Source organism: Peromyscus leucopus, chromosome 6, assembly GCF_004664715.2.
Source record: "Peromyscus leucopus breed LL Stock chromosome 6, UCI_PerLeu_2.1, whole genome shotgun sequence".
NCBI lineage: Eukaryota > Metazoa > Chordata > Mammalia > Rodentia > Cricetidae > Peromyscus > Peromyscus leucopus.
The window spans coordinates 69354850-69368761 of NC_051068.1; the positions used below are offsets into that span (position 1 = coordinate 69354850).

The 13912-nt window shown below is 46.9% G+C and overlaps 1 protein-coding gene across 5 annotated transcripts in view; it reads left to right on the forward strand.

The window, feature by feature from the left end:
• The first annotated feature begins 609 nt into the window (after nucleotides 1-609).
• Nucleotides 610-13912, forward strand: part of Pi4kb (phosphatidylinositol 4-kinase beta) — a 34202-nt gene continuing 20899 nt past the window's right edge. For 2 of the 5 annotated variants that reach the window (XM_028857454.2, XM_028857455.2), the window contains exons 1-3: nucleotides 816-999; nucleotides 9400-9427; nucleotides 10170-11106. In XM_028857454.2, coding sequence (XP_028713287.1) covers nucleotides 10198-11106 — 909 coding nt within the window. In that variant the 5' untranslated portion in view covers nucleotides 816-999; nucleotides 9400-9427; nucleotides 10170-10197. Of the gene's footprint in view, nucleotides 1000-8625; nucleotides 9502-10169; nucleotides 11107-13912 lie in introns of those variants that run through there. The other 3 variants (XM_028857450.2, XM_028857453.2, XM_028857451.2) reach the window with 3 other exon arrangements.

Here is a 13912-nt window from a genome sequence, read left to right on the forward strand (position 1 = left end):
TCACTCACCTCTCCTAACCTGGCTTGTCCAGCCTGTTTGAGGTCAAGGCGACTGGACACTGGAGGCCAAAGGCTGCCCAAGCTGGGGATGACCTCGGAAGCAGAACCTTGGCCCAGAGCGGTGCTGCCAACGGTGCAAGAGTGAGGCGGTTGGACCGCGCCATTCCAGAAGCCACAGGGGCATGCTCTTGGCATTGTCCTTGAAGATGAGTAGGAAAAGGAAAGTGAGGGTGATTGTCCTCCTCTCTGATCCCTTCTTTTTCTCATTTGTTTTCTGGCCTTCCAGCATGGGTCCCACCGGCTGGTTTAGGAAGGGAATCAATCCTGTAGGATAGGAGGAGAAAAAGCCACTGATGGCAATTACAGCAACTCAGTGGCTTATACAAACGAGTCATTTACATATAATTTGCATGTCGGTATACTTGTGGAAGTACATAAACTATCACTGCATCCACATCTCGCCGCTTATCCAGCCCACGGTCCTTCCCTCTCGGCTTCCTTAGTAAAGCCCGCCTCTTAGGTCCGCCCTCCAACACTGGGCCCGCCTTCCACCGATAAGCCCCGCCCCGCTCCCCCGCCCCTTCCCAAGCTTCCAAATCGCTCTTCCCCGCCCCCTTTTTATTTCTGAACAGGCGTGACTCGGGCAGCTCACCCAACTCAGATTACTATGGCATCGGTAGCGTCCTGACAGTCCGGGAAGCAGGAAGGCAAATCCCGGCAAGAAGGGCTCGGGCCCAGGGGACTCTTACATCGAAACCCGCCGAGGAATTGTTGTTTTGGGTCCTGCTTGTGAGGTCCGGTCCAACTTGAGGCAGCGTGAAGGCCCCTTCAGGCGGCGCCGCGGGCAGCCCCGCAGCCGGGGCCTGGTGCAGCCGCCGCGGCCGCTGTCAGGGAAGCGCAGGCGGCCAATGGAACCCGGGAGCGGCCGCTGCTGCTGAGGCGGCGGTGTCGGCAGTCCGACCCCGACCGCCTGCACCCCCTCCGCGAGGGTCCCCCGGAGGTAAGCGGCTCCTCCCCCATGAGTCGCCTTTGCCCGGGGAGGGGGGGGTCCTTCTGCCACCCTGTCCCGCACAGCCTACCGCGACCTGGGTTCGACTACAAAACTGCCCTGCTGGTGGGAGCTGCACCCTGAGGTCCTTCCCTTTCCCCTCGGGCCCGGGGTCGTCTTCTCTGCTTCTTGGCTTCCTCTTCTGTTTAGCCCCTCCCTCTGCCCCGTGGATTCCACCTCCCCCCACCACACACACTTCTTACCCCCGTTGCCTCTGTCCCTTAGCTATTCCTCTAAGCCGTGAACCTTTTCCACCTTAGACTCCCTCTACAATGTCCATCTTGTTTGCCCTTCCTCGCCGTTTGTGTTTCTGCTCCCAAACCTTTTCCATGGACTCCGCCTTTATCCCTTTTCCTATTTTTTGCCCCACTCCGTAGTCTGTGCAACCTCAGCACAGTTCCCATTTCCCTCAGCTAAAGATCGTATCCCTCTCTTCTGCTTCCGATTCCATGACCTCACCGTCCCCCACTCCCCCAGCTCCTAGCTTCCAAGAATTGCCTATTCCCTTCTCAGAGGATCTCAGGCCGTTGTCATCATGCCCAGGATCCCATCTACTTTGACCTCGGTGCTCAACCCTGCTCTGGGGTGCCTGATGATACCTGGAGTTGGTTGTCTTTGGCTTCGCGTTCCCCCTTCTCAATCTCCAGTCCTCCGGAGGATGGTTCCTGTAGGAGAAGGATCTGCCGTGAACACCCCTTCGGATTAGGGATTTCCAAGTTTTGACACACACACAAAAACAACCCTCTTTCCAGGACTTTGCCAATCTTTGTCTCCCTTGGTTCTGTTTTCCCTGTGGTCTTTAAGTGTTCTCTGTCACACTCCGTATCTCCACACATCACTTATTTCAGAGCAGCCAAACCTTGAACTAAGAAGAAAACGTGTTGTGAGGAGGGGAGCCTCAGCTTTCTCGGGCTCTTCTGGACAGATGTGTGTTTCTGAAGGATGGAGCAACTCTTAAAGAAGTCCCTATCGATCACATTACATTTCGTTGACTGTTTAGGAGCAACCACTAGGAGAGATGGGCAGGCTTGCATGGACACTGAATGAGGCCGTGAGAAATTTTGCTTCAGCTTATTTATTTTAGGTCTTTGTTAGGTCACAGGATAGTATCTCCTACTCCTGTCTAGACCAGATCATTACTTTACTGACGGAAGCCTAGTGGAATAGTGTTGGTTAGTTTCATAAGCACTTGGACCTAAGGGGTGAAGTTGTGTATGTCCGGGGTGGGGGGTGACTGGGAAAAGGACCATGAGATGATATAAAGAGCTGGCATATTCAGAATCAGGACTTGAAAATGCTCTCTTGAGGAAAAGGACCCATCCTGTAGGCACCAGTGCAATAATAGGCCAGCAGCAGGGTGTCTGTTGGGAGAAGCATCGTACTTTTTCTCTTAATTTATTAAACACTGCAGGTTCTCAGGCAAAAGGTATTTATTGCTAGTGGTTTTGTCATCTTGAGACTTTCCCTTTATTTTGATCTTTCGATCTCTCTGGGCTCTGCGTGTATGAAGTCAGTTTGGAACACAAGCTCCTGGCCTGCTACTTTTCAGCTCTGCCTTTTTCTCTTGCGCCATGTGAAATCGTTGACCACCTGTGCCTCTCTTTCTGCGCCTGATCCCTAACTCCAGATTCTGTAGTTAGAAAATGTGTTTGTAGAAGAGCCCTTGGGAAAGGGACTTCCTAGCCGCTGACGAGCTCCTGCTTCGTCTCCCACATCTCTTCTGGCCTGAGAGAATAAGGAAAGCACAGGCACTCCATTCCTCTCCCAACTCTAGGCCTGCTCAGGTCTGAAATAGTTCTGTAAGCCAGGTGGTGGTGGTGCGCCTTTGATCCCAGCACTGGGAAAGCAGATTTCGGATCTCTGAGTTCGAAGCCAGCCCTAGTCTACAAATGGAGTTTTAGGATAGCCAGAGCTGTTACACAGAGAAACCCTGTCTCAAACTGTACTCCCCCCCCCCCAAAAAAAAAAAAGAAAATAGTTAAACCATCTTGGCTCACTTCTTACCCCAAAGTTACTCAGAGTACCACCTTCCCTCCTTAGATGTGCCCTTAACAAAAAAACCATACCTCTAGTTGTCCTTGCTTCTCATCTGGGTCCACACTGCCTAAGAACATGTTTGTTGAACACTAATGTAACAAACTGAGCTCCTGCTTTGGTTTGGGGAAGAGGCTTGGGAGGATCATTTCCGTAATTGGCGTGGGACAAAAGAGGGCCTAGTCTAAGCACATTGAGGGCTTAAACAAGGAGGACCAGTTCAGAGAAAGGTGAGCAGTACAGGTTGCTTTCTTTACCATCTGTCAGTCTCATCAGGGGCTCCTGAGCAGGCTTAGGCTGTCTGGCTGGAATCTGCTTATACCTGCTGCATGGCCTTACACAGAGTTCTCAGCTTGATCAATATTGACCTAACTACTGTGAGACCACTGCCCTTCCCCCACGGCTGTAGTTGAAAATGCCCTCTTCCCTGATGCCACCATCTTTTGAGACCTTGGGCAAGCATACTTGCTTCCTGCTGGGCTTGAGCTTGCTAGACTGCTCAGTCCAGAGTCTCTACAGGGAAAAATGTAAAAATCATTCTTCCTTTACCATTAAAGTCAAAGGTGAAAGATGAGTTGAGTTCTTAAAGATTTGTAATAGACCTTAAGACATGGAAAGGAACTTCTTTTTTAAGAAAAAATTTTTATGTGTATGGATGTTTTGCCTGCCTGTATGTCCATGGGCCATACATGTGCCAGTTGCCTGCAAAGGCCAGAAGAGGATGTTTGTTCCTTTGGAACTGGGATTAAAGATGGTTGTGAGCTGCTGGGAATTGAACCCAGGTCCTCTGGAAAAGCAGACAATGCTCATAACTGTTGAGCCTTCTCTCCAGCCCCAGCAAGAAACTTGACAGCAGAACAAGCAGCCTAGGGTGATACAGAGTCCCTTTTGAAGAGCAGCCTATTTTTAAAAATTGCTGCTAGCGATGTACATGCACTTGGTAATATTCAATAGCATTGTAGGGATTTATGATCAAAACTAACAGTCCCTTTCTCTACATCTGTACTCACACTCCCTCAAATTGGAGCTAGCCTCTTTATCTCAGTATAAACTTCTATCCAGAACTCATTACCATGGTTTCACTTAAACGCTTGTTTCCCAACCCTTTGTTGCAAAAGAGAGTTTGACTGTAGAGGATTTATACTTGTTTAGGTAATTATTACAGTTTTGTTTCCATCCGAGCTTTTCCCATTGCTGAGATTGAAACCCAGGGCCTTGCTCATGTTAGATAAATCCTATATCACTGCACTGGACCCTTGGTTCACTACACCCTTGGCCCTCTTTTCTGTGAACTTTAACTGCACCTCATACAGTAAGATACTGGTTCCTTTATCTTTTTTTTTCCCCCCACTTCTTGTGACCCATCTCAAAGGATCCTTAAAAGGAAGGAAAATTGAGCTGGCCTGCCTGAAGAAGAGCCCTAGATCAGATGATTTCTAAAAAGTAATTCTGTGTGCCAGGCAGTGATGGCACACGCCTTTAATCCCAGTACTCAGGAGGCAGAGGCAGGTGGATCTCTGTGAGTTTGAAGCCAGTCTCAAAGTGGTCTACAGAGTGAGTTCTAGGACAGCCAGAGCTGTTACACAAAGAAACTCTGTCTCAAAAACAAACAAAAGACATTCTGTGAAAATGCAGGAGCATGTTAAAGCATCAGGATTGGTGTGAAATAGTTCATATTTATCATGGATGGTAAAATATTTGAAGTGGTAATAATGGTGATTGGGTAAAGGCATTGATTTTGGACTTGGTACCATCTTTCCTGAAAGGCCAGTACAGTAAGTCTTTTCATGACGACTTTTTTCATTAAATTCTGTGCAAGCAACATCATGAAAAGTTTTTTTTTTTTTTTTTTCATGAAAAGACCTTTTTTATTAAATTCAGAATTTCTGAGGTGCTCAGTTGAAGATAGCCTGGTTAAGAGATAATATTCCCTCCAGAGTCCTCTGTAGGCATAACTGCTCAGGCCAATAAAACACGTATGTGGCCACCTTCTCTGCCTCTTCAGAAGCTGCTCTGTACTACCATAACCTGGACTGACCCTGATACGCAGCCTTTCTCTACTGTATTAGTTATTTTTCTTGTTGCTGTCACAAAATACCTGACAGAAGCAACTTAAAGGAGAATTTGTTTTGTCTCACAGTCTGAGGTTACAGTGATCTGAGTGGAGCGTGGTGGTGTGGTGCAGGAGAGAGGCAGCTGGTCACTGCATCTGCAGTAAGGACAGAGAGACCATGAATGGATGTACTCGCCTTACTGCCTCCTTTTGATTCAGTCTGGGGCCCCCGGCCATGGAATGATTCCTCCAACCTAGTCTAGAAAATCGCTCACAGACATGCATACAGAGGTTTGTTTCCAAGGTGACTTTAAATCCTATGAAGTTGATTGAAGATTACCCATCATGCCTACCTTGCCCAGTTCCATGGGGCACAGTTGTCAACACTTGGAGCTCTGATCTTTCCCCAGCTCCCTCCTTCTTTCCTAGTAGACAAGCTGCTAGGCTCAGACAAGGAGGCTCTTTTTTCCCCCCAGTCTGTCTTAAGGAGAGGTTAGACTCCCAGTGTGCTGTGGATCCTCAGCTGTGTGGATGCTACAGCTTGTAGGAGGAAGAGTGATAAATACAAGGCTTGTTTCTCTTCCTTTTTTTTGTTGCTGAATTTTAATCCTTTTACTTTCTTCAGAATAGTTAGTGCTCCAAGGTTTATTTTCATTGCTTTTAAAGGTGAAGAAATTATTGAAGAGCATATTTGAATTAGATTTTGGAGAATCCCTTATTTCTGTTACTCATGTAGATGTGTCTCTGCCCATATGTTTATTTGTGTGTGCACACATACATGTGGAGGCCAGAAGACAACTTCAGGTTGTTTGCCAGATGCTGACTAGCAACTTTTTCTAAAAGACAGGAGTTCCTCAGCTTGCATCTGGCTGAGCACAGTAGACTGGCTAGGTGATAGTCCTAGGACCTGCCTGTCTCTGTTTCCCCAGCACCGGGGTCACAAGTGTACACTGCCATGCTAGGCTTTTTTGACATGGGTTCTGGAGCTCAAACTCAGGTCCTGATGCTTGCAGAGTAAGCGTTTTCCCATCTGAACAACCTTTTCAGTCCCGATTTCTGTTATCTTAATTGCCAATATGATCTAACCCTATTCCCTCTAGTATGCCTTCTCTGACTTGTCCCTGAGTCCCTAGGAGCCAGGTGGAGATGCTTGTATAAAAGAGAAGTTAGGCTTATCTGCCGACTTTTTTGTTTTGGTCTGGTTGGGTTTTTTTTTTTTTTTTTTTCTTTTGTGTGTGTGTGTGGGGGGGCGTTGGTTTTAGTTTTGTCTTGACAATAATCTCTTGTAGCCCAGGCTGGCCTCAACTCACTAAGTAGCTGAACATGAGCATGAACTGTTGATCCTCCTGCCTCTACTACCCAAGTGCTGAGATTACAGGCATATACCACCATACCCTGCTTTTTAAAAAAATCTATGTTTCGTGTGCATGTGCGTGGGCCAGTACACACATGCCATGCCATGCATGTGAGGGTGAGAGGAAAACTTTCATGGCATGATTGATTCTCTCCTTCTGCCTTAGGCTCAAGGGATGGAACTTGGGCCACCAAGCTTGCATGGCAAGTGCTCCTGTCCACTGAGCCAATCTCACGTGCCCTATGCCAGGCTTTTTCTGCACCTGGTGATAGCGTCCGGTTTCTTAGGCAGGTGGGGGAGTCTGTTCACTCATGTGGGATTCCTCGCTGAGCCCTGGGAGACTGTCTTCTTTTGCCTATGGGATAAAAGGTGATGATACCTTTACCTGCCTTTCCTGGTGCCAGTCATAAACACAATTCCAATTAACTGGGACAGGAATATTAATTTCCTGTCAAGTCTAAGACACTCTTATGTGTGAGGATGAGTGAACTTCATTTCCCTTGGAAGTTTGGGGGATGGTTGGTTTTGTTTTGTTTTTTGAGACAGGGTTTCTCTGTTTAACAGCCCTAGCTGTCCTGGAACTCGCTTTGTAGAACAGGCTGGCCTCAAACTCACAGAGTTCTGTCTGCCTCTGGAGTGCTGGGATTCAAGTGTGCACCTCCACAGCCCAGTGGTTGTTTTTGTTTTAATGATACTGGGGATCAAATACAGGGCTTTGTACATGTTAGACACATACTCTGCTTCTAAGCTTTTATTTACTCTCATTACCCCTTTAAATTTTTTGCTTTGTTTCTCTTTAGATTATACCATGTAAACTGGGCCTTGAACTTGCTTTGCTATATAACTGAACCTTTGTTCTTGATCCTCCTGCTTCTGACTCTCAGGGATTACAGTTCTGCACCCCACACCAGATCTCCTTTAAGGTTTTGAAAAGCAGACTTTTAGGAGCTTTGTGATTTAGAAGTCTCTAGGGGCAGTAGAGATAGCTCAGCGGTTATAAGCACTGGCTGCTCTTACAGAGGTCCTGAGTTCAATTCCCAGCAACCACAGGGTGGTTCACAACCATCTGTGATGAGATCTGGTGCCCTCTTCTGACTTGCAAGCGTACATGCAGACAGAACACTGTATACATAATAAATAAATCTTTTTTTTTTTTTTTTTTTTTTAAAGAGGTCTCTGAAATAGAAAAGAGAAGGATGAGTCAGGCATACAGACACTGAGAAAAAAGAGATAGTTGAACAGAGTTGATTGAGGCTAGAAGACCTAGAAGGTAAAGGTCTCAGTCATGAGAGTTCCCTACAGAGGTGTGGCAGGAGTGATTAAAGCTGCTTTATTATTATTCCTGTGCAATCCACATAGGCAGCCATGCTGGTTCTTCTGCTCAGAGGCACTGCCTAACTCTGGGAAAGAGTGTAGTGAAAGGCTGCCTCCTTCATATTGATACCAAGCCCAGACCTCATCAGGAGTACAGAGATACTTTTCTTGCTTGACAGAGTTGAGAGAAAGTTAGTAAAGCTTCCCTTTTTGTTGGTATCTGAGAGTTGAAGAGTTTCCCATCAGTCTTTCTGCAAAGCTTTGGTACTATTCCTGGGAGGCAGAGAACTGGACTGTGTGATATTGGGCAAATGAAAGTAACCTTGCCACTTAACGCTTCAAAGGTAAAAGACGCATCAGTGGAAGGAAGGTGGTAGAAAGTAAGACTTCTGCAGCTGGAGATGCAGCTTAGTTGGTAGAGTGCATGCCTAACATGTATGAAGCCCTGGATTCAATCAAACCAGGCATACAGGCCCATACCTCTAACCCTGGCACTTGGGAAATGAGGCACAAGTATCACAAGTTTAAAATCATCCTCCACTATATAGTGACTTCAAGGCCAGCCTGAAATTCATGAGACCCCTGTCCAGGGAAAAAACAAAAGTTCTTCAGAGTGACCAGAAAAACATATACTGAGCACTCCTTTTCTACTCACCCAAGGTATAGATACCCCAGCCTCACTGGAACAAAGAATAATGTTCTAAACACTTAGAAATTACTTACTTTCTTTTGTTGTTTGTTTATTTGTTTTGAAGACAGGGTTTCTCTTGTGTAGCTCTGGCTGTCCTGGAACTCGCTCTATAGACCAGGCTGGTCTTGAACTCACAGAGATCTGCCTGCCTCTACCTCCCGAGTGCTGGGATCATGACATCACCGCCCAGCTGAAAATTACTTACATTCTAGTTCTACAGAAGCCTCTCCCTTCTTCAAAAGTGGTGCATTGGATGCTCTCTTTATTTGGAAAGAGGTCTCTGAGTCTACTGATGGCTATATCCAGATTCTAAAGCCAGAATCATCTGACACAGTGTTGTAGACTTTTCTCCTGATCTGGTCACTCTGAGATCCTTTTCTTCTGCTTTTCGCTTACTCTTCCTTCTGATCTGGTTTGGTGACACTCTGAAGGCTCCTGGAGGATCCGTGGCTTTCACCAGCAGTGTTCTTTACCTGCCTTTCCTGGTGCCAGTAAAACAAGTCCATCCCGAGAGAGCCAAGTTTCAACTCCTGTGTATCCCTGGTTTTTTAGAAGTTAGAGACCCATGAGTCCTGATTTTTTTTGTCTTTTTACAGCCCTTCCAGTTCCTAGAGTTTATACATGAGAGTGGGGAAGGAATAGTAAGGGGAGGGAAAAGTAGTCATAAATTTTTTTGTGTGTGGTCATAAATTTTTAAAGAATCACAAAAAACTAGTGCAGCTCATGTCCCTCATAATAGCACATAAGCACACACTGTTTAGTAACCTTTTACAGGGTTAGAATTCAACTAGCATTATTGAGTGCTACCTCGTGCCAAAAACGTTAAATCATTTCATCCACATAAGTTTATGTCTGTCTTCTATACAGCAGCAATGTGAAGTAATTATTTTTTTTCTCAATTTGCAGTTGAAGAAACTGAAACAGAAGATACATGGTGTGTTTAAGTTTTACGGCTTATAAACCTAGAGCGAGGGTATAGTGTCAGCAAGCCAGACCTGCAGAAAAACGGTACAGCGTCTGCAAGATTGACGATGGCTGCTTGAGAGACGCTCTCCACTAAGGGAAGCCTAGTGTAGTGTTTGCTGGCTCTTATGCCCTGGGCACTCTGTGTCTGTAACCACAGTCAGGAGTAGTAACTAGTACCTATAATTCCAGTTTAAGGCCAGCCTGGGTGTAAGATTATCTCAGAAGACAATAACACTTTGATACTAAATAAAGAGAGAGGCAGAGAACTTGTGTGTGAAATATGTTATGAATAAGTAGATAATAGTTTAAATAGGAAAAGTATCACTACAGGCATTTGAAGGTGACACAGGAAGAACAAGAAAACAGTATTTAAAGAAAAGAGAATAAGACCGAGCTGCTCCCCAGTGTGCTGAAAAACTTACAAGGCTGTATAACTATCTCACCTGTTTGCACACACAAGCTAAGAACCGAGGCTAGTTTGAGTGAGTACAGAAGGACTAAGATATGCAGTGATCAGAAGTGGAGGCAGTGAGGGAGATTTCTGTTGAGATGACTTCTCTGATGCTGAAGGAGTGAAGAAGGACAGGAGGGAGGAGGTGCTTGGGCAGGCTTCATGGTAAAGGGAAGACCTGAATATGACGCCACTAACCACTGTGTGTGTGTGTGTGTGTGTGTGTGTGTCCCTTTCTGTTCTTGTCTCCCTCCTCTAGCTTGGAAGCTCCAAGTCTGGCTGTAGCCATGGGAGACATGGTAGTGGAGCCTGCCACCTTGAAGCCAACTTCTGAGCCTACTCCTAGCCCATCAGGGAATAATGGGGGCTCCTTACTAAGCGTCATCACAGAGGGGGTCGGGGAACTGTCAGTGATTGACCCTGAGGTGGCCCAGAAGGCCTGCCAGGAGGTGCTGGAGAAAGTCAAGCTTTTGCATGGAGGTGTAGCCATCTCTAGTAAAGGTGCCCCGCTGGAGCTGGTGAATGGGGATGGTGTGGACAATGAGATCCGTTGCCTAGATGATCCACCTGCCCAGATCAGGGAGGAAGAAGATGAGATGGGGGCCACTGTGGCCTCCGGCACAGCCAAAGGAGCGAGAAGACGACGACAAAACAACTCGGCCAAACAGTCCTGGCTCCTGAGGCTGTTCGAGTCAAAACTGTTTGACATCTCCATGGCCATCTCATACTTGTACAACTCCAAGGAGCCTGGAGTGCAGGCCTACATTGGCAACCGCCTCTTCTGCTTTCGCAACGAGGATGTGGACTTCTATTTGCCCCAGTTGCTTAACATGTATATTCACATGGATGAGGACGTGGGCGATGCCATTAAACCCTACATAGTCCACCGATGTCGCCAGAGCATCAACTTTTCCCTCCAGTGTGCCCTGTTGCTTGGGGCCTACTCTTCAGACATGCACATTTCCACCCAACGACACTCCCGAGGGACCAAGTTACGGAAGCTAATCCTCTCAGATGAGCTGAAGCCAGCTCACCGAAAGAGGGAGCTGCCGTCTTTGAGCCCGGCCCCTGACACAGGGCTGTCTCCTTCCAAAAGGACTCACCAGCGCTCTAAGTCAGATGCTACAGTCAGCATAAGTCTCAGCAGCAACCTGAAACGAACAGCCAGCAACCCTAAAGTGGAGAATGAAGATGAGGTAAATTGGGGGAGGGACAGAAGGGCAAGGTGTCCGAGGGTTGCATGGAGACAGGACATCTTACAGGGGTCACTCTGTTCTCTGTCCTCCCTTCTGTTCCATTTCACTGTTAGAAGGATGGAATGTTAGGATGGAAAAAGACCTTAGAATTCATGTATTCCAATGGCCTCATTTCACAGAGGAAAAATGCAGAGAGTAGAGAGATAAAGTGACTTGCCTCAGGTCATCTAGCTAATGGCAGGGCTGATACTCTTGAATTAGTCCAGAGTTGGCTTTCACTAAACGGTGCTGTCATTCCATTAACCACACACTAAGAACTGTGGTACAGGCCTGATGCACCCTGCTTGAGACCTGGCCTGGCTGAGGTCCAGCAGCCCACAAGGAAGGAAAAGGGCTGTGCTCTTTCTGTGCTGGGAGAGGAAGGATGCTAACTAGTACACCAACTACTTCTGGCCATTCCTCATAATCCCCTTCCCTCACTCCCCAAAGATCCTGCTTTTTGCTAACATAGGGTAAAGTTTATTCTCTACCAGTGGGACCTCAACAGAATGTCCTGCCTTCGCTGGAGATAAACAGAAAGGGAAGAGAGAAATAGCCTTGGCAAAGTAAGTCTAATGCCTGGTTGAGGAGCTGAGACGGAGAAAAGAAAACTCGGCAGTAGCAGGCTACCCAATATTGATACAGAGCAGGAAGTGAGTGGTCAACCATGTATACTATACATCTGGACAGTTTGTGGGGAAAGGGCCCAGTGGATAGCCAAGTTCAGTGGCCTGGTGTCCCTGCCAGACTAATGGTGCTCCAGTCTTCATCTCTGATTTCACTGTGGGCAGGCTCCCATTCTGACTGCCAGCTGAGCCTAGAAAAGAAGGGGTTTAAAATAAAAAAAAAAAAAAAAGAAAAAGAAAGAAAAGAAAAAAGGAAAAACAATGAATTTGCACTGTTGGAAAGCTTATGCCCATGGTCCTGGCATCTGGCTCTGTGGGGTGTAAACCACCCACATTTTTGATACAGAAAAGTTTCTTTCAAGTGGAGGGAAGTCAGAGTAGTTAGAGAAAGGAAAAGCAGTAGGCAAGGGGAATTTGGAGGCTGCTCTCCCTGGAAATGTATTCTGTTTGATATTTTAATGATACTAAAGCTAACTGTGCCACTGTTTATTGACCATTGATATGCTAGGCAGCAGGCCAGACAATGTATGTGGAACCCTCACAACTCTACCTGGTGTTATTTCACCAGTGAGGAACCAGGCTTAGAGAAGTTAAATGACTTTACTAAGGTCACTCAACTAGTGACTGTTAGACCAGGAGCCCGGTCCACAGTTCATGCTCATAGTCACTCAGCTGAGCTGCCTCGGTCATTCCTCAGCATCTGTTCCCCCAGATCCCAGCTGTAAGAGGTCATGGGGGAAGAAGAGCCCAGGATGTGATAGTCTGCACTTCCACATCTGTGTACAGACAAAGCCCAAGCTATTACGGGAAGTAGAGTGGACTGTTTTCATTTCTGTCTAAGCTTTGCAGCAGAGTCCAGGGTCTAGGAGGGGAGGTTGTTGCAGAGCAAGAAGAACCCTCCAGATTGTGGTGGATCTGAGGGCCTGGAAGGCTTGAACTTCTCTGAAAGAACTGCCTCATCTAAAATCAGATCTGGTCGGAGTGCGTGTGCGCATCTGGGAGGGGATTCATTGGTGCCTCTTGTCTGGCTTGACTTTTCCCTGTATCTATTTTTTAGTCTTCATCTTAGGACCAGAAAAGCAGAGGCCTTAGGGTTTCTCTTACCCTATGCTGGTCTGGGGTCCCTCTTCTATGCATCTAACTTCTGCTGCAGGATTATGGATGGCTCTGAGAGGCAGGTATTCTATGAGCGTTTAAATCTCCAGGGTGGGTTTCCAGTTGCCGTTCTTCCCCGCCTGGCTCCTAGTTGATCACTAGGTCCGGGGGAAAAAGGAAGGAAAGAAGGAAGGAAGGAAGGAAGATAGCACTTCCCCAGGCCCTCCTGGGTTAGCTGATGCTGGCAGAGAGACACTTGAATCCACTGAGGCTCCTTGGGAAACGTGAAAGCATGAAAGAGAAACAGAGAACACAAACATAAATACCACTAGGTTTCTAGGCATGGAGCCAAACTCAGGGGTTTCTGCCAGTCCTTTTGACATTTTGAGGATATGTCTATCAAAGGTTTTGTGCTTGAGGTGCCAAGGGAATTGGTCTTCCTTTTCTTCCCCCCTTGTCATGAAACACTGACTCACTAAACAACTAGTTGCTTGTACAGTGTGCAGAGTTCTATCCCAAAGGCAGCAGAGGATGGAGGATAAAATACTGTTCTTGGAGTAGAATTGATAGTCTAATACCAAAGCTCCAATATGAGGAGCTTGTCAGCGTGTCTTTCTTGAAAAGTTGTTTCCAGAGGCAGTAAGTACATACACATCTTATTAAAATGAGCTACAGATTTTTCTAGAGCCCAAGCAAGATCTTGTAAAGAAGGAGAGTTTCTGGGTGGGGCCTTACCCTCTCTGCTCCCAGTCTCAGTTTTCCTTTGGGTTTTGCTTAATCCCATGCTCCTCCCACTATGGAGAACCTCCCAGAAGTGAGGTGGGGCCTCAGGGAAGAGGCCCAGGGCTACTTCCTGCCTGGAGTCTCCCTACAAAGCTCTTCTTCACTGGCCAGATCTCAGAAGTTTCCATTTTCTTATGAGGATTCCTTCATGCTCCTTACAGAGGGTTCTAACATTGATTTCTCACATCTCACACACACACACACACACACACACACACACACACACACACACACACACACACACACACGCGCCCAACCTTCAA